Source organism: Pseudorasbora parva, chromosome 3, assembly GCF_024679245.1.
Source record: "Pseudorasbora parva isolate DD20220531a chromosome 3, ASM2467924v1, whole genome shotgun sequence".
Taxonomy (NCBI): Eukaryota; Metazoa; Chordata; class Actinopteri; order Cypriniformes; family Gobionidae; genus Pseudorasbora; species Pseudorasbora parva.
The window spans coordinates 12797559-12816292 of record NC_090174.1 but is presented as its reverse complement, the minus strand read 5'-3'; the positions used below and the strand labels follow the sequence as shown (position 1 = coordinate 12816292).

General features: G+C 36.7%; 3 protein-coding genes and 1 long non-coding RNA gene across 4 annotated transcripts; 2 read left to right on the top strand and 2 right to left on the bottom strand.

Moving 5' to 3' along the window:
- Positions 1-5038: 5038 nt before the first annotated feature.
- cryabb (crystallin, alpha B, b) lies at positions 5039-8299 on the top strand. The gene is made up of 3 exons (XM_067437830.1): positions 5039-5398; positions 6198-6320; positions 6921-8299. The coding sequence occupies exons 1-3, from the start codon at positions 5216-5218 to the stop codon at positions 7122-7124; spliced, it is 510 nt and encodes a 169-aa protein (XP_067293931.1). The 5' UTR covers positions 5039-5215; the 3' UTR covers positions 7125-8299.
- Positions 8300-8320: 21 nt separating this feature from the next.
- Positions 8321-9969, top strand: LOC137070569 (uncharacterized). The gene is made up of 2 exons (XR_010904282.1): positions 8321-8620; positions 8651-9969. It is a non-coding gene; the product is annotated as an uncharacterized lncRNA (long non-coding RNA).
- Positions 9970-10877: 908 nt separating this feature from the next.
- Positions 10878-15006, bottom strand: cfap68 (cilia and flagella associated protein 68). The gene is made up of 4 exons (XM_067439966.1): positions 14901-15006; positions 14219-14480; positions 11448-11517; positions 10878-11336 (listed from the first exon to the last, which is right to left on the bottom strand). The coding sequence occupies exons 1-4, from the start codon at positions 14909-14911 to the stop codon at positions 11179-11181; spliced, it is 501 nt and encodes a 166-aa protein (XP_067296067.1). The 5' UTR covers positions 14912-15006; the 3' UTR covers positions 10878-11178.
- A 116-nt stretch (positions 15007-15122) lies between these two features.
- On the bottom strand, positions 15123-17336 carry mia (MIA SH3 domain containing). The gene is made up of 4 exons (XM_067439965.1): positions 17180-17336; positions 16076-16209; positions 15792-15902; positions 15123-15695 (listed from the first exon to the last, which is right to left on the bottom strand). Exons 1-4 carry the CDS (start codon positions 17307-17309, stop codon positions 15672-15674), a joined length of 399 nt encoding a protein of 132 aa, XP_067296066.1. The 5' UTR covers positions 17310-17336; the 3' UTR covers positions 15123-15671.
- Between the last annotated feature and the right edge of the window lie 1398 nt (positions 17337-18734).

Sequence of the window (18734 nt, the reverse complement as noted above, 5' to 3'; positions counted from 1 at the left end):
AGGATTAATTCACCCAAAAACTAAAATTATTTCATTAATTACTCACCCTCATGTCATTGGACACCCGTAAGACCTTCGTTCATCTTCGGAATACAAATGAAGATATTTTTGTTGAAAGCTGATGGCTGAGAAAGGCTTCAGAAAGGCCTCTATTGGCATTCAGTACATTCACACTCACAAGACCCATAAAGGGACTACATCGATACAAAGTCCATCTCACTACAGAGGCTGTACAATAATTTTTACAATGCAACAAAAATAGTTATTGTGCGCAGAAAAATCGAAATAACGACTTTACAAACCAAGAACTCGACGCATGCGCGAGAATATGACTCAGATCCGCCGTTCAGATACATGACCTAGAAGAGGAGGAGTGCCGCTATCACGTGAGTTCACGTCCCAGACCTACACGGAAGACAATAACTTGGCAGATAAAGTCATTTTGATTTTTTTTTGCGCACAAAATATATTTTCATCGAATTGTAAAATTATTGTACAGCCACTGTAGTGAGATGGACTTTGTATCAATGTGTTTTTAGTGCCTTTAGAGTCTTGTGAGTGGGAATGTACTGAATGTCAATGGAGGCCTTTCTGAAGCCTTTCTCAGCCATCAGCTTTCAACAAAAATATCTTCATTTGTGTTCCGAAGATGAACGAAGGTTCCTCCAACGACATGAAGGTGAGTAATTAATGAAATAATTTTCATTTTTGGGTGAACTAACCCTTTAAAGTAATGCATAAAGTAATAGTAATGAGTAAAGTACATGACAAGTAACGTACATCACGTAATCAGATTACTCTTTAAAAGTAACATTTTAAGTCATTTGCATTACTTAATCTGATTACTTTTTAAAGTAGTGTATAAAGCAACACATTACAACTAACATGCATTATGCAATCAGATTACTTTTTTGATGTAACAAGTAACACATTACAACTAAGTAACATGCATTATGTAATCAGATAACTTTTTATGTAACGAGTAAATTAACATTACAAGTAACATGCATTACATAATCAGATTACTTTTTGATGTAATGAATAAAGTAATACATTACTAACATGGATTAGGTAGTCAGATTAGTTGATTTAATGAGTAAAGTAACATGCATTATCTTAACGGATTACTTTTTGATCCAATGAGTAAATTAACATTACAAGTAACATGCATTACGTAATCAGATTATTTTTTTAAAGGTCCCATTCTTTGCGATTCCATCTTTCAAACTTTAGTTAGTGACTTAGTGTGTAATGTTGCTGTTAGAGCATAAATAATACCTGTAAAATTATAAAGCTCAAAGTTCAATGCCAAGCGAGATATTTTATTTAACAGAAGTTCCCTTTCAAAGCCTACAGCGAACGACCGGTTTGGACTACACCTCTGCACTTCCAGGTTTAATGACGCAACTAAAACCGTTTGTTGACGAACCCTCTGCCCACAAGAACACGCAAATTCGGAGGCGTTGTCCTTTTGCTCTTGCAGGTCGAGAATAGGAAGCGTTGTTTTTGTAGAGTGTGTTTGTCGTCATGCCATTGAAACGCTGTTATTTTCATCCCGGAGTCAAATCACCTTTGTTTGGCCTTCCCACGGACGACGGACGAGATCAATGGCTACAGTTTATGGTTAACTCGGTTCCGAAAAATTATAATCACAATTTAAAACTATGTGCAGCACATTTTGCTGAGGACTGCTTCCTCAATCTCAATCAGTTTAATACCGGATTCGCCGAAAGATTATTCTTAAAAGATGACGCAGTTCCCTCTTTGTCTGGAGAAGGCGTTGTTATGGACCACAACCGGTAAGTGTATTTTATTATTTAAGTCGGTCCGTTTAACAGTTTATGTAACTCATTACACAAAGTGCAACGCTGTTTAGCTTTGTTAACTAACGTTAGATGGTAATTGAAACTAATCCGAAAAACTTAGCATATAAAAGTGTAGTAATTAATTCAGACACCATCGATTGTTGGTGTTTGTAATGATCAGTTTAAACTACTGAATAGACAGCTTACCATTCTGAAACATCCAGCAAAAGTCTTTCCTGAGCAGGTTGTAATCGATCCTCTTCGATATTCTCCGGATCTGATTCCGGCTCAAATTGATAAGGCAATATAGACATTTTTGCAATAAAATTGAGCGCGCGTATCTCCCCTAAGAGGCGGGACCTTTCCGTGCAACGTGCACTAAGCTGCTGTCCAATCACAGCGTGGGAAGCGCTGGCCTAATCAGAACTCGTTACGTGTTTCTGAAGGAGGGACTTCATAGAACAAGGAAATCATCAGGCCGTTTTTAGGACAGAGGAAACAGCGGTGTACAGATAAGTAAATTGTGTAAAAAGTACTGTTTTTTTACATGCGAAACATGAACTCATGTTATATTGCACACTGTAAACATAATCAAAGCTTCGAAAACACGCGAAGAACGGGACCTTTAAAGTAACGAGTAAAATAACACATTGCAAGTAATCACGCAATCAACTTTATTTTTATAGCGGTTTAACAATGACGACTGTTTCAAAGCAGCTTCAGTGTTAAACAGGACAATATGGCAACAGCATTTGATTTGGCTGGTTTATAGAATTAAATATGACTTAATTAATAAATTTAAATTTTAGATTTAGCTGAATAACTTGGATCATAATTTCAGTGTCCCCAACTGAGTAAGCCAAGCCAAAGGTGACAGTGGCAAGGAACCAACACTCCATCAGGGCATGATGGAGAAAAATAAACCTTGGGAGAAACCAGTTCTCCTCTGGCCTATTATTAAGCAGTGTATAATTATTATTCTGCCAACCCTGCAAGGCATAAATCACATTAGATAGGAATAGTCTAAATTTTGGGTATCACGCAAGAGACTGGTTCATTTAGGGTGGCACTTCGATTACACAAGAATATGAATACTTGAAAGATCGGAGTTATTGCGCCGGAAAAGGGTTTGAGGATGACGTGCCGGTGAGGCAAATTCAGAGGAGACACTAATGGACACGGTTCAGCAGACACTCCAGGATGAGCTGGTCATGTCCAGACGCAGGTCCACCATCCGATCCGGACACGGCCTGGATCCGGCCGACTGCAGTAAACCTTGGGACAAACAGAGAGTAAACAGCAAGTAATGTGCATTACATAATCAGATTACTTTTAGACTTGTATTTCCTTAAAATGCTGGCAAGTATTTAGAAGAGCAATATATTTCATCACCGCTCAAACAAATTAAAATAAAAGCACTTAAACATTGGAATCGGTCCGTTATTTATAGCAGCATTTATTATCATACCAAGCATATGACATTTTATTTACAGCATACAATGATGTTACGAACCACGTGAGCGCCGCGTTCTCGAACACAAAGCTCTCCTCTCCACCGTGGCGTGAATAAATCACAATCCGAATGCACGAGTTTTAGGTTTTTTCCTATAGTTTTATTACTGAGGTGGCATGCACATGAGCACTTTTATTTTGTCGGAACTCCATGAGTGAAACAGGCGAAGGGCGCATGCCATACGTCACGACCAAACGTTAGCGATTGGTTATGGCAGATCCAGAGGGGCTCAGGGCAGATCCAATAGTTTTAAACCTCAACAGGGTGCCCGCCTTCGCGGAAATAAACCCTTGTCAATGGAGAGTTGCCAGACTCTGTACAAATGAAATGTACGAGAGTCTGGTAAAACCAGGTTAGAGGGGACTGAACTGTGGCGGGAAAACTCAGAACAAAGGAACGTGTGACTAAACTGAAACCAGGAAGTACAGGGGGAAAACACAACAGACAAAGACCAAACATGTGACAGTAACAAATAAAGCATTAAAAGTAACGTACGTATTCAGATTATTTTTTGATGTAATGAGTAAAGTAGTGCATTACAAGTAACATACATTACATAATCACATTACTTTTTTGATGTAACTGCAAATTACATTCTCATAACATAAATACATTTATTTGCAGCCAAAAAGTTATTGCAGATGAAGTATTATAAAACAGTCACAGGAATGGTAGCTGAAATATTGTGATGCATGATGCACAATTCAGTGGGCAAAAAATTAATCAGAATTTTCTCCCAATCTAAAATAACAATGATATGACTCCTTATAGATATTACTTGATGTTACAACATTTTTACCAGCAAGAGTCTCCTAGGATATAACAAATGGATGGTATTCAGGAGCAACTTGGCATTTCTGACTGCCTGTCGCCATCTTTGTTTGGAGAAAAATAATTCCACATCCAATGGCTTGCCACTTGGTGGCAGTGTATAGGATGATGCACTAATGTCCACTGTAGAGGTTGATGTGCATAAAAACCAATGCATACCGTACGCAAGAAATTGCTTTTTGAATAGCTTATGACCTCTATGCGTGAAAGGTTTAAAGAATCATGAACATTTTTTTAGCTGCACAACTGTTTTCAACACTGATACTAATAATAAATGCTTTTTTCCATGCCCTTTTCTCTAATAATTATATTAATAGTACATTCAAGGAAAAGAAAAGGCACCAAACCTGCAAAAAATGAGCATGTGAAACATAAAGAAAATGTATAACCATCATCCATTGCCGTAGTTAAGAGAATATTCACTGACCGCACAGCAGCTGAGACTGCTTACCCCTCCAAAATGATTGTCCGATCAGTGTGCCAGCCCAAGTAATGTTGTCCAGGCCGGGTTGTTCATGGGGATTGACTTTGTATGGTGTTTAGCCTGGCACAGTTATCTCAGCCGCATTCATTGTCAGATTCGGTAAGGACTAAACCTCCAATGGGGCTCAGAACCTAAATATGCATTGGCACATCACGTCGTGAGCATCCTAATCTTTGCTGGCATTAAATGGGCCAGTGGAATGCTGAGCAACCACAAGGCTTCCCTTGATATTGGCAGGTTCGCTGGACCAGACAGTGCCGTTTCCAGTGCTCTGAACACATGGTACCATCAGCACTATTGGGGGCTTGCACTGTAATCCAGTTGGTATCTGAGAGAACTGAAATCTGATCAGCTCTTTAGATAACCACAGTGAGACACAGTTGGAAGAGGGGTCGGGGTAGCAAGCAGAGGACAGTGGGAGGGCCGAAGTGAATGAGGCAAAGGCAGGCAAACAGTTTACATCATTATTCCAGAAAGATCCACAGCTGGCTCGTCTGCCAGGGGCCGTTGGTGTGGCTCTATTTAAGTGCGCAGGCAGAAGAGGCGGCAGTTTTCTGAGTGCTGCCAAGGCCCAGACACAAAATGGACATCGCCATCCAGCATCCCTGGTTCCGACGCTCCTTCTGGCCATCCTTCTTTCCCAGCCGGCTCTTTGACCAGCACTTTGGGGAGCCCATCTCTGAGACCGACGTGATTCCCTCACTGTACTATCCACGACCTTCCTTTTTGCGCTGGCCAAGCTGGGTGGACAGTGGCCATTCTGAGGTGAGCTGAAAGCCTTCGCAGTCCATTTTTAGTGACTTTTTTAAACTCTACATCAAGTTTGTAACATTAGAATTACTGTAGTTGAAAGAACGTGTATAATTTGTCACTATCACAAAATAAGGATGACCAGAACCCATGACGCAAAATCGTCTTGTATCAACCTGAAAGGTTTTAATTTGTGATAACGGCTGACTGTATATTATCTTGGCTGTGCGTTAAATAGCATATTTCTGATATTTATGGATTATTTTTATTGTGATATTTATTGTATTATTGTTATTTTAAGTTAATTTCATTTGTTATTCTTTGTTTCATACAAACAGAGAGGGGCCATATTTAGAAATATAGCTTTTTTTCTATCAGAAACTGAGCTAGCTGTTTGTTGGATAACATTTTTAAATATGATGATAGTCTAGCATGGTATCTTTATAAAGCCACACTGAAGCATAGCTGTTATATTTTGCTGATAAAAAAATAATAGTTTGGTATATTTTATTGGTTATATTGATTACATTTCATTCATTATTATTCATTATTCATTACACAAAAAACTAACAAGAATATTTCAGGCTATATTTCACCCTGAATTCAACAAGAAAAATACCAATTTTGGCATAAAGAAAGTGAAGCCTGTATGTAGAACTATTAAGATTGTTGCATTGGGACTTGGGAATATTGTGGAAAGCAAAGTATAATTAATTTTTTTAATTTGAGTTTTTTTTCTTTTCTTCTTTTTTACTAATTGGGAACATTGGATTAGCCTAAAATATTACATTTATGTCTTTAATTGTTTCCTTAGATGAAAATGGAAAAGGACCGCTTCGTACTAAATCTGGATGTCAAACACTTAGCACCAGAGGAGCTGTCAGTGAAAATCAATGGAGATTTCATTGAAATTCACGCTAAACATGAGGATCGTCAGGTAGAAATGTATTATATATAATCATTGAACACTCTAACAGGGAAGGTTCTCATTACTTTGGTTCTCAGACTAACAACCTGGCAATATTATGAGCAAACGTTCTTCCAGTAAATTTAAAGGAATGTTCTTTCAAAATGATCTGGTATTTTAAAATGTTCTCAAACTGTTAGTACAACTAACATTATTAGTACATTGTTCATGAAAGTTTTTTTCCTAAAATATTAAATTTTTTGAACATTCAGAGAACATTCAAAAGTAAGATTCCCATAATGTTTGAAGAATGATCAAACAGAATGTTCCTTTAACGTTAACATAACCAAGAAAAATATTTCTAAAATATTTAAAAACTTGACATTTAAACGGTTCAGGGAACATTCCGAAATAACATTAGTAAAACGTTCTTAGAACATATTTTTGTTAGCAGGGCTGCAACCCAATACATGTCCTAAACCTTTGCCATGTGACTGGCTTAATTGTTTAAAATCCATATGTCATCACCAAGATCACTGGCCTTGTGCTACAAGTAAACATTGAGTTAAACAGAGTGAAAGATAGGGTTCGTTATCACCTGCTCATAATGATGTTGTGCTTTCCTTGCAGGACGATCACGGTTTTGTCTCACGAGAATTCGTAAGAAAATATCGTGTCCCTTCTGGTGTGGATCCAGCCTCTGCCACTTCTTCCCTGTCTTCCGATGGTGTTCTGACAGTGACAGCCCCACGAAAGCACTCGGACGGCCCGGAGCGCACCATTCCTATCACCCGTGATGACAAGCCCGCCGTGGCTGGGCCTCAGAAGAAGTAAAGCTGCTAGACTTCCATGTTTCAACATTGTCCCTTTTCTTCCCCTGTCTCAGTGCTCCTGCTAAATTACAAGGGAATAACTTATTTAAGCCCAATGTTACTGACAGGCCAAATGTTTATGCTGTGTTTGTCTCTATAGCAACTAGAGAAAAACAAACGAAAAAACAATCAGCATCAAAATAATTAAACCGTTTAAAATGATGAATGTTACCTAAACGGTTTTCATAGAAATAACGTTTTACAATAAAGTATTGTCTGCTGCTGATGCCACCAAACAAAGGGGCTTTTGTATATCTTGCAGCCTTGACTGCAAGACAAAGTATTTGAGAGTAGGAGTATTTGTCCATGGCATTTTTTTATAACAAAGACAATAATGGGTTATTGTATTAAAATGAGACAGCATTTTTTTTAAAATTATTATTAATGGTGTGAATCACTGCACACTGTCATTGTCCAGATATATTTTTTAAAAGTTTAGGGAGTAAAGTTTATATTCAATTTAATGATGGATTCAGGACCATTGATGTATAAGGGGATGTGGACATGTTCTTGAAAAAGTGGCAGTATTTAAATTGTTTTAACCTGATTTGTGAGTGTTGAGGCTTTTATGATTGGCTGATGGCACATTTACACCCTGTAATGCTTTTAAAGGAACACTATGTAACTTTTGGCCCTCTATCAGTTAAAAAACAAAAGTTCATGCATTTTACGGAAGAACATTGTTTCGGTCGTGCTCCGGCTCTGCGTGACTGTGTGGATGAATATGACCCTTCACAATAGATATGCTGTATGTTAGATACGTACATATGGCAGTTTACCTGTTCAATAAAATACCTTACTCACCTGTTGAGTAATAAAAAATATGCCATCTCCACATCCCTTTTACAACATTTCAAATCCCTTAGTCTCCATCAAAAGCCAAGCCAATGTTGATTCTGGTTTTATTACAAGCGCTGTCACGTTCTCTTTTTACCAGCAGACTCTACTCTGTTCTGCATTACGTGTGATATGCGGAGGTTCAGGATTTAGCGTGCACAATTTTTTCCATTGAGAGTGCTCCGTGCACCTTTCTCGCTCATTAACAACTAACCTCTGCCACTCCCGTACCATATAGCATCTAGAGCCGTGTTTCCACCGCAGGAACTTTCCCCAGAAACTAGGAACTTTGGGGTGGTACTCTGTACCACTTCCTTCGACCACAGGAACCAGGGTCAAAATGAAGTTCCGGGTAAATATTTCCTTCTCAAAACGGCCCTGCTCACAAAGTAGTATTTTTTCAAAATTCCGAAACTTTTGAGGATGGAACTTGGGGTGCTGAACATGCTGATTGGTTGAGCTCATGCAGCATTTTGATTTGCTGACTCCATGCAGCATTTTATTTCAACCACAATTTGTATAAGTCTGTTGTAGTAAGCAGTAAGAGTTGTTTGCTATTCGATTCTACAATGAAGTTTAAAAAATAGTGATGGACCGACAATGAGGTTCAGGCTTTATTAGGCTTTATTAGGCTTTATTAGGCTTTATTAGGCTTATGGACAAAATCCAGCGGAACTGGACTAATCTTCATGGTACTTTAGACAGCAATGGAAATGCAGACAGCAACAGATCTGGGGGAAAAAGTTCCTGGGAGAAATTGTTCTGGGTAATTTCAGTGGAAACGGTGATAAAGTAGCCGGAGCAACTTATCTCTTTTTATGGAGATGATGAGACGAATTTCCCACAAAAACCATCTTGACAGGTGTAAAACAAACACTTAGGCCACGTGTCCACCAAAGTCAGCTAAAAAAGCCTTGCTGTGGGGCGCTTGAGAGCGCTTTGGCAGTGCAGTGTTTTTTCAGTTGACTATTTCCTTACAGAATTCCCACTAGTATCTAATTTTAGTTTGTTTCTGAATTGTTTCTATATAAAAAAGACAATACAATGTACAGTATTTGCTCTGGCTATTGTTTTAAATTATTCGGTTCAGTTATTATGCTTCTTGTCATGTGCTGATGTTGTAGAAGCAGAATGTGGCGGTTGGTTGGTGTGGTATTTGCCCCGCCCCTCCTCCACTGTGATTGGACGGCATGGTAAAAAGTAATGAACGCAGTGTTTTATCCAAAGTTAAACATTCTTCCACTCTGGGCGACTGGAAAAAAAACAGCGAGAGTGCAGCATTTGAGCGTGAAATAGACACTCATCGCCTCGTTGCGCTCCTGCCGTTTTAAAAATGCGGCACTCTCAGCATATTTGTGGGTTCTCATGACAATACCATGAGCAGGGTTTTAAAACCAAGGGTTAAATGTGGTTCTGAACCCCTTTCAAATAATGTTAAACACCATGAATGGCAGGTACATGGTGACCTGTTGCAAAGAATAGGTGTTTAAAGTTATAGTCCTGTGTGCAGGGAATTAGAGCATATACACGTTTGTTAATGCAAGGGTTTGAAAGAATGGTGTCTAAGGTCAAATATATCTTTATTTCCCAAATATTATTTGAATGTAATTTTTGAGAATGTGAGCTGGGTGTTTGTGCATGTGTATAAGTTGAATAAGTGCCAATAATTTACATTGTTTACTATCACTGAGACTATTTGGTTTAGCAATGGCTCACTTATTCAATAATGGCAAAGCTGCTAATACCAAACTATATCAGTCATTTTTTGATATGGAAAACTAACATAAGCTGGCTCTGACAAAGATTTAGATTTATTTATTTTTCCCTCATACTTTTATACCTCCACCTCACTAAAACAAATGTTCGCTAAACTGCTGTATTATTCCTTATTACATTCCTTAGTAATCACAGATGATGCACTGATTTAACTTATTAATAAATAAATAATAAATTGTGGACTTTCAAAACCAGTGTGATCTCACTTTTATTAAATTTGTTTTTTAATAAAATTAAAAATGGCTTTTCAACAAACTATATGACAAAATACTAGTATTCAATGGGTTTTTCATTTACCAATTCTGATAATAATGATAGTACAGCTGATCCAATATACAATTTAGTGGTAGCAATGATATATTCAATGATATATGCACCAAATTGCTGAATTAAACATTTACAATTGACTGAATCCACTAAAATGTGTACTTTGGAGGTCAGAATTATTGGCAACCCTGATAAATATGATCAAAGATGCCTGTAAAAATAAATCTGCGTTGTTTATCCTTTTGATCTTTCATTCAGAAAATTTGCAAAAAGCTAACCTTTCATTGAAGTAAAACAGAAGATTTTTCTTGAAACCCACGCAAACAACATGTGGTGATGACGGGGTTATTATATTTTTAAAAAAAAAGTCTTTCTGACCACAAGACTCAACTAATCTGTGCAATTCTCCATCTGTGATCCTTAAAGATTCGTTGGCCACTCAATTTTTTTCTCTTCGGCATGCATTAAGACGATATAGACACACGTCCTCTTCCAGGCTGATTCGTAACATCTTTAGTTAAATGGAGCTTCTTAATTATTACCCTGATGATGAAAATTGGATTTTTTAGCTATTTTCCTACAGCCACTTTCTATTTTGTGAATATATAAACTTATATATATATTATCAAAAGGATAAACAATCCAGATTTATTTTATAGCCATCGTTGATCATATTTACCAGTGCCAATAATTATAATTTTTTTAAAAAAAGAAGAAAAAAAAGGATATTGACAAGGATATCTTGATAGGTTTTGAAACTGATACAAGAAAGAAGCAAACTTTTCATGACTGAGTTATCAGTCAATGTCCATAAGCTCAAAATGTTGGTTGAAAAAGTAAATTTCTCTGCATTTTAAAGATGCTTGTTAAAATTTCTGACTTTTCACTAGATAAATTGAGGTGAATTTATTAAGAAGTAAAATAATCTAGCCTCAAAATGATGGAATATTAATCATTATGGATATCTTCACTGGTTAATACATGATAAAATAGACATGCTTCAGAAAAATACAACAAAAGATTTTCTGTAAAGCAATATTAGACTATAGATCACTCACAGAAGTCAGTGGGATATTGAAGCTGATTTAATTTTGGAAGCCGAAATTCCTCCACAAAAAGGCTTGAGTTTGTCTCTGTTATTCGCACTGAGGCTCTGAAGTCTCCTCTGCTGTTTCTTCTCTCTGCTGAGTGCCTGTGAAGTCCAGTCTGTAGCAGGAGTTTGGCACACACTTAGTGTGCGGAGGGTTCAGTTCTGGTTGGTGGCCAGGGAAGCTTCTTGACTCTCTCTTTGGTGCTGATGAAGTGGAAATATCAGGAACTTTACATAAACATAACTATGTTGTTGAATAAAAATATGATCTAAATTAAAATGAATAAATTGTAAAGTATATTTAAGAAAACCTACTTGTGTAAATCGGCTGAACATCATCTTTCTTATAGCTGGAATAATATGTGGTTTCAAAATAGTGAGAGAACTGTGAGGGGTAACAAAATCAGGATTATTTGACTGCTGAGCACAGAACTGGTTTTTGGACACTTAAAGGCATAGATCACCCAAAAATTCTGTCATTACTCACCATCAAGTAATTCCAAACCTGTAAGACTTTTATTCATGTTCGGAAAACACAAAGGAAGATCAACAACTTTTTGATTAAATCTGAGAGCTTTCTGTCCCTCCATTTACAGCTGCGAAAGTGACACTTTAAAAAGTTCATTCAGAGATCGTAAAACGAACTAATCCATATGAATCAAGCAGTTTAGTAAAAAATTCTGAAGAGGATCACTTTATATGAAGAACAGATTGAATTTTGGCTTTAATTCACATATAAACATTGATCAGCTGTGAGCATAAACTAAAGCTCAACGAACCTACTTGATATGTGAGAACAAACCTCATTGGCTCTTGTGGAAGCTCAAACGTGCAGCATAACAGGAAAATGAACCTCATTGGCTCTCGAGGAAGCTCAAATGTGCTGTATAACAGGAGAATGAACCTCATTGGCTCTCGAGGAAGCTCAAACGTGCTGTATAACAGGAGAATGAATCTCATTGGCTCTCGAGGAAGCTCAAACGTGCTGTATAACAGGAGAATGAACCTCATTGGCTCTCGAGGAAGCTCAAACGTGCTGTATAACAGGAGAATGAACCTCATTGGCTCTCGAGGAAGCTCAAACGTGCTGTATAACAGGAGAATGAACCTCATTGGCTCTTGAGGAAGCTCAAACGTGCTGTATAACAGGAGAATGAACCTCATTGGCTCTCGAGGAAGCTCAGACGTGCTGTATAACAGGAGAATGAACCTCATTGGCTCTTGAGGAAGCTCAAATGTGCTGTATAACAGGAGAATGAACCTCATTGGCTCTCGAGGAAGCTCAAATGTGCTGTATAACAGGAGAATGAACCTCATTGGCTCTTGAGGAAGCTCAAACGTGCTGTATAACAGGAGAATGAACCTCATTGGCTCTCGAGGAAGCTCAAATGTGCTGTATAACAGGAGAATTAACCTCATTGGCTCTCGAGGAAGCTCAAATGTGCTGTATAACAGGAGAATGAACCTCATTGGCTCTTGAGGAAGCTCAAACGTGCTGTATAACAGGAGAATGAACCTCATTGGCTCTTGAGGAAGCTCAAACGTGCTGTATAACAGGAGAATGAACCTCATTGGCTCTTGAGGAAGCTCAAACGTGCTGTATAACAGGAGAATGAACCTCATTGGCTCTCGAGGAAGCTCAAATGTGCTGTATAACAGGAGAATGAACCTCATTGGCTCTTGAGGAAGCTCAAATGTGCTGTATAACAGGAGAATGAACCTCATTGGCTCTCGAGGAAGCTCAAATGTGCTGTATAACAGGAGAATGAACCTCATTGGCTCTCGAGGAAGCTCAAATGTGCTGTATAACAGGAGAATGAACCTCATTGGCTCTCGAGGAAGCTCAAATGTGCTGTATAACAGGAGAATGAACCTCATTGGCTCTTGAGGAAGCTCAAACGTGCTGTATAACAGGAGAATGAACCTCATTGGCTCTCGAGGAAGCTCAAATGTGCTGTATAACAGGAGAATGAACCTCATTGGCTCTTGAGGAAGCTCAAATGTGCTGTATAACAGGAGAATGAACCTCATTGGCTCTCGAGGAAGCTCAAATGTGCTGTATAACAGGAGAATGAACCTCATTGGCTCTCGAGGAAGCTCAAATGTGCTGTATAACAGGAGAATGAACCTCATTGGCTCTCGAGGAAGCTCAAATGTGCTGTATAACAGGAGAATGAACCTCATTGGCTCTTGAGGAAGCTCAAACGTGCTGTATAACAGGAGAATGAAACTTGTTGGTTCAAGCGAACATGTTTGAGTGTCCATTGATTTACCACAACTGATGTGTTACTTGATGAATGTTTATATGTGAATAAAGGCATTTAATCATATAAAGTGATTGTGTCTCCAGAAATTTTGTAATAAACGGCTCAATTCATATGGATTAGTTTTACAATCTCTTTATGAACTTTTTGAAGCATCAAAGTGGTAGTAGCGTAGCTGTCAAATGAGGGAGAGAAAGCTCTCCGATTTAATCAAAAAGATCTTCATTTGTGTTTGGAGGATGAACCAAAGTCTTAAAGGTGTGGAATGATGTGAGGTTGAGTGATGACCTAAAATAATAAAATATCAAACTAGGGATCATTAATTTTAAAGAAAAAAGCCCAAGTACACTTTCACAACCACAAATCAATGTTCAGTTTTCAAAATGAGCTTGATAATTATGTGGGCTTTTTTGTGATTAACAAATGTTATTGGAAAATAATTGGTTACAACTTATTTCTGAAAAAAGCTCTTGGTATTATGCTTTATCTAATGTAATAAAAAATCCAAACATTTAAAATGTGACTTAGTTGGAAATGTTGCTCTCATAGGCCTGGTTTCACAGTCAGGGCTTAGATTAAACCCAGATTAGGCCTTAGTTCAATTAGGACATTTAATTTAAACATGCTTTTAAAAAAAAGGCATTGAGCTACTGGTGTGCATCTGAGACCAACAATGCCACTGACTTATTTTAAGATATGTCAATGCAAGTTGCTTTCAGTTAAAACAGCTTAAACATGCCTTTAGTCTGGATTTGAGCCTTGTCTGTGAAACCATGGTAGCCTATTATAGCCAGGTTACGGGTTTTACCTAACGAAACCAACCTGGTGCGGAAGGGGGCGTCGTAACGCCACAGTACGGCGAGTGTCAAACCTCTCTTCAGACCAGTTACCAATGAGGGTGGCATTTGAATAAGAGTCTACATTCGTTGAGCATCGCCAACCGTACTGGCGGAATTTCGCCACATCAGTGAAATCATTCCAGAACTCAGACTGTCCAGACGCCCGGACCATGTGATGAAAAGCAGGGCCGTTTCTTATCCATGAAAACTCCTTGTTTTTATTGGCCATCATCATCTTAGAGCCGCTTAATTTTGAGTAATAAAAAGGTAAACATTGTTTTTTAACAAACTGCAGCCACAATAATAAACAAAATGCCTCATAAATATTTATACTGTTAAAATTGATCAAAATTCATTTTTATATATTAGCTTATTTAGTGATATTATAGGCTACTTTTGCTGTAAGCTTTTTACAACTGATTTCAAGTGTTAAACGTGTTTATAATGCTCTTTTTCACTTATAGGCTACTTGTTATCATAAGTAGCATAATCCATTTCTAGTAACGTGCTTTAAGTAGGCCTAATGATACAATCATTCTCACTTCACCCTAGAACACCCAAACGTATTGGTAGTCGCTTAAAAACGTACCAGTATAAAACATTACATTTTATGTAAAGTTACCTATTTTAAAATCATTTGAATTATTTGTGAACATGCAACTCACCTTGCTGTCATTGGTCTCCGTGGAAACGAACATGACGCAACCAGAGCCGTTGATAAAGTTACCACCACGGTTACGAAACTCCATCCAATCCATTATTTACTTTTATTTATTGGAATTTTTTTATATTTTTTCCATACTGTTTCTTGATACATTATGTTATTGTTCTTGAATGAAAAAAAGATACTGGAATAAAGTAGCCTAACGCTTATCTAGAACCTCACTGGATATACAGTAACGATACCCTACGTAGGGCTATAATAAGACTTTCGTTTAATGCAGTTGGTTGCCTCGTTATTTTTAATGGTAGACTATTAAACAAACAAACAAACAAAACTTGGCTTAAATTCAATATTTGCTTGTAAAGCTATGCTTATGTGATCGCATCATAAAATAACATTAGGATATGGGTAATACCATTTTAAATGTAAAATTTTATGACAGCTCTGAACGCAACTAGGCTAGAAACCAATTACCTGCTGCTAAAGTCGTATCAAGATAATTGAAGGAAGATGCAATCATTTCCTTAACAAAATGCAATCATTTCCTTAACAAAACATCACGTGATACTAAGAAACAGTGATCACATGCAAGAGAAGCAGCCAAGTAGCAGCAATGCAGTTTTATTCACACTATTGCATCCTTAAGCATTTACAGCCTATAGGCTACAGACTGTTCTGTATGTTTTCCTTATAGAGATAATAATAAGTGACACACTATAAAGTGCAGAATGAAATCAAGAATCATGTATTCCAGATGAAGCATCACACAATCCTAATAGCAGTAGAAGTCCCATTTCTGAAAAGAAAAAAAAATATTATAAATTAATCATACAGGTCACTTAATAGTCGTATTGCAAGTGTTTTTATTAGAAAAAAAGCTTCAGATACACACATCAGTCTTGATCTCATGCTCAGCCGGCATTAAAGCATGCGTCTCTTCAACAACACTGCTGGGGAAGAATCCCAGGCGAGCCTCCTGCTCTCCATAATACGACCCTTGAACCTTCACAAACAGTTATCTTCTGTTACACTTTGTGTCTTCATCTTCAGATGGGAAAGCATTTGTCTTTGCACATTCAAGAAAATCATGGATTTGAAGTTTTAATGTTTAAAATACAGCGATAGAGATGTTTGCAATTCAGATCAGCCTTGTAGGCATAACTGTACAGTACTTACACTACCAGCCCAGAAGAGGTTTCCGCGGTCTTTCAGCATGGCATACACATAGACAGACTGGCCTTGCTGGATGGGAATGAAGCGACAGTCTTGTGGGTAATAATCTTGCAGAGCTCTAGCAATGAGAATGGGATCTGTGAATACACAACCATTTTAGATGCCTTCAGTGTGAAATGCTCCTTTAAAAACTACTCACTGTAAAAAAATAATATCATCAAGTCATGGCAAATTATGTTTTCTATTACTTTAACTCATAAAAATGTAAGCAATTTCACCTTTTTTCTATAAGTTAAAATATATTTAAGTATTTTTTTCAAGCCAGTTTAAATTCAGTTAATTATACTTTTAAAAAATGAGGACAGCAACTGAACTCGTTGTGTACAATGTTTAATTGTTTTATTATTTAACTATTTTCTTGAACCTCACTTCTTACTATTAACTATTTAGGTAAACATAAAAAGCTAAAAACAATGAAAGAACTTGTCAACTATAATAAAAAATAGTTTTTTCTTTATTTTAAACAAAACTGGCCTTTTACACACAAACTGAACGGATCATATTCCAAAATTCATTATATTTGGTCTCATTTGTTAACATTAGTACATATAAATTAACATGAACTAACAATGAGCAGTACATTTATTACAGTATTTATTAGTCTTTGTTAACATTACTTAATATAAATCCAGCTGTTCATTGTTTGTTCATGTTAGTTCACAGTGCTTTAAGTAATGTTAACAAATATTTTAATAATGGTATTAGTAAATGTTAAAATTAACATTATAAGATTGACGTTGTTCATTGTAGCTCATGTTAACCAAAGTAGTTAACTAATCAAACCTTATTGTAAAGTGTTACCTTATTTTTATATATTATGTGTATTTTTTGAACATTATTCATCATTGTTAGTTCATGTTAGCAGGTCCATTAAGTGATAAATAAAAGATACAACCCTTGATTTTATTAGTAAAGTTCATTATTAGTTCATGTAACAATTAATTCATGTTACCAAATGCAGCCCTAATGTAAAGTGTTACCAAAGTTACTTATTCTGAAATGCAACATAAAAAAAGATTCTAAAATATGCTGGTTTGCATTACTCACGGCTACACTCTGAATCGGCGCATAGCTTCTTGTCCGAGAGTTTTGGCATCTGCCTGCCAGCCTGAGTCGCCAGTGGCAGGAGGCCACACAGCACCAGGAGAAGAGTCCAGTTAGTACAGGGTTTCTCCATCTTTGTGTGTCTGATTCTTATTTGGTCTGAATAGGACTAAAGTTTAAGTGGGAGGGGCCCAGTTGAGGCTAAACCCCTCCCATTTTCAGAAGACGGGACCAAATGCAGTAACAGCTCGGAATAACCGTATTTACATATGACACAAGTGATTTGTTTTTTACGGAACTATTTAATGACAAATTGACAATCATTGCTAACCTAATTATCTAGTTAACATGGTTTTCTTGTCTTAGATCTGTAAGTCAACATTCAGAGCCGGGCCCATAGCTGTAACTAGCTTCATTCAGATTCTGTAAGAGAAAAATATGAAGTCTAGAAAACAGGAAGCATTGCTGCAAGTTTCACAGGCACTCGCTTGTGTAGATATTACTAATCCTATCTGAATCCACACTCAGTTCATTGTTACCACAGTTAGAGACACAGCCAGGCCACAGGTCCCATAGACGGAGGCCTTTGCCAGGGTTTGAATAACCCATCCTTTCACAGTGGCAAAAATCAACACTCACTGGGTTCAAAACATTCCTATGGTCTCTCTGAGCCATTTCCATATTTGGATCACGTTAGAATACCATAATCAGTCCAACAAAGTTAAGTTTTAATTAGCTTTATGTGCAATTTTGATCATTACTCATTTATATCTGAGTTAGTATGAAGCTGCTTCCTCCACAGTGAAGTAGTGGGTGACTTTAACCACAGAGTGGCAGCACTGAGCAGGTAACAGCCACTGAATGGCTTCTTTTATGCTGAGAATTTCAACATCTGACACTGTGGAAATTACAAATACTTAGCCTACACTGTAAAAAAAAATAAAAATAAAAATAAAATAAAAAATAAATTCTTAAAAAATAGGTTACCTGGTTACCTTATTAGTTCATTTAAATAAATTATTTATAAATGTATAAATTAATTATACAATTAAAATAAAATGTTATGAAATTAAATTAAAAAAATTAGTTATTACAACAAAGCTTGGATTAATAAACAAACACTAAAAAACAATGTTGTCTAAATCACATTAATTAAAATGTGAAAAGTAAAAAAAAAAAATCTAAAGTTTATTTGACAAAAGATGTGATAAATCATGACAATAATATTTTACAGTCTAACTTGCATATAGGCTACAACATTTTAGATCAATTTTAGATCGAGGACAGTTTTGTGACTATAAGTCTATAAAATGATATTTGAAGACTAATGCATTAGTTTTAAAATTGTTTAGTTTTAAATTTAGTTTAAATGTAATACTGAATTCTAATTACATTAATTGTCTTTTGATGCTTTATATAAAGAGATACAAAATGTAAAATGTAAAAAAAGAAATAGATAAACATTTTTTTTGTAAATCTATACACTTTTACATTAAAAACTGAAATAAATGCAGGGCCAGGACATTACGTTTGGGGACATTTCCTTTAAACTGAACAC

Excerpts from the sequence above, each read along its gene's own strand:
- cryabb (XM_067437830.1), top strand. The coding sequence starts at position 5,216 with ATGGACATCGCCATCCAGCATCCCTGGTTCCGACGCTCCTTCTGGCCA. Across the intron at positions 5,399-6,197 it reads TGGACAGTGGCCATTCTGAG|ATGAAAATGGAAAAGGACCG; the intron begins GTGAGCTGAAAG and ends TTGTTTCCTTAG. Across the intron at positions 6,321-6,920 it reads CTAAACATGAGGATCGTCAG|GACGATCACGGTTTTGTCTC; the intron begins GTAGAAATGTAT and ends CTTTCCTTGCAG.
- cfap68 (XM_067439966.1), bottom strand. Across the intron at positions 11,518-14,218 it reads GACGCCCCCTTCCGCACCAG|TTCTCTCACTATTTTGAAAC; the intron begins GTTGGTTTCGTT and ends TACCCCTCACAG. Across the intron at positions 11,337-11,447 it reads TGTTCAGCCGATTTACACAA|CACCAAAGAGAGAGTCAAGA; the intron begins GTAGGTTTTCTT and ends CCACTTCATCAG.
- mia (XM_067439965.1), bottom strand. The coding sequence starts at position 17,309 with ATGGAGAAACCCTGTACTAACTGGACTCTTCTCCTGGTGCTGTGTGGC. Across the intron at positions 16,210-17,179 it reads CGCCGATTCAGAGTGTAGCC|ATCCCATTCTCATTGCTAGA; the intron begins GTGAGTAATGCA and ends GTGTATTCACAG. Across the intron at positions 15,696-15,791 it reads AGCATGAGATCAAGACTGAT|AAATGGGACTTCTACTGCTA; the intron begins GTGTGTATCTGA and ends TTTTCTTTTCAG.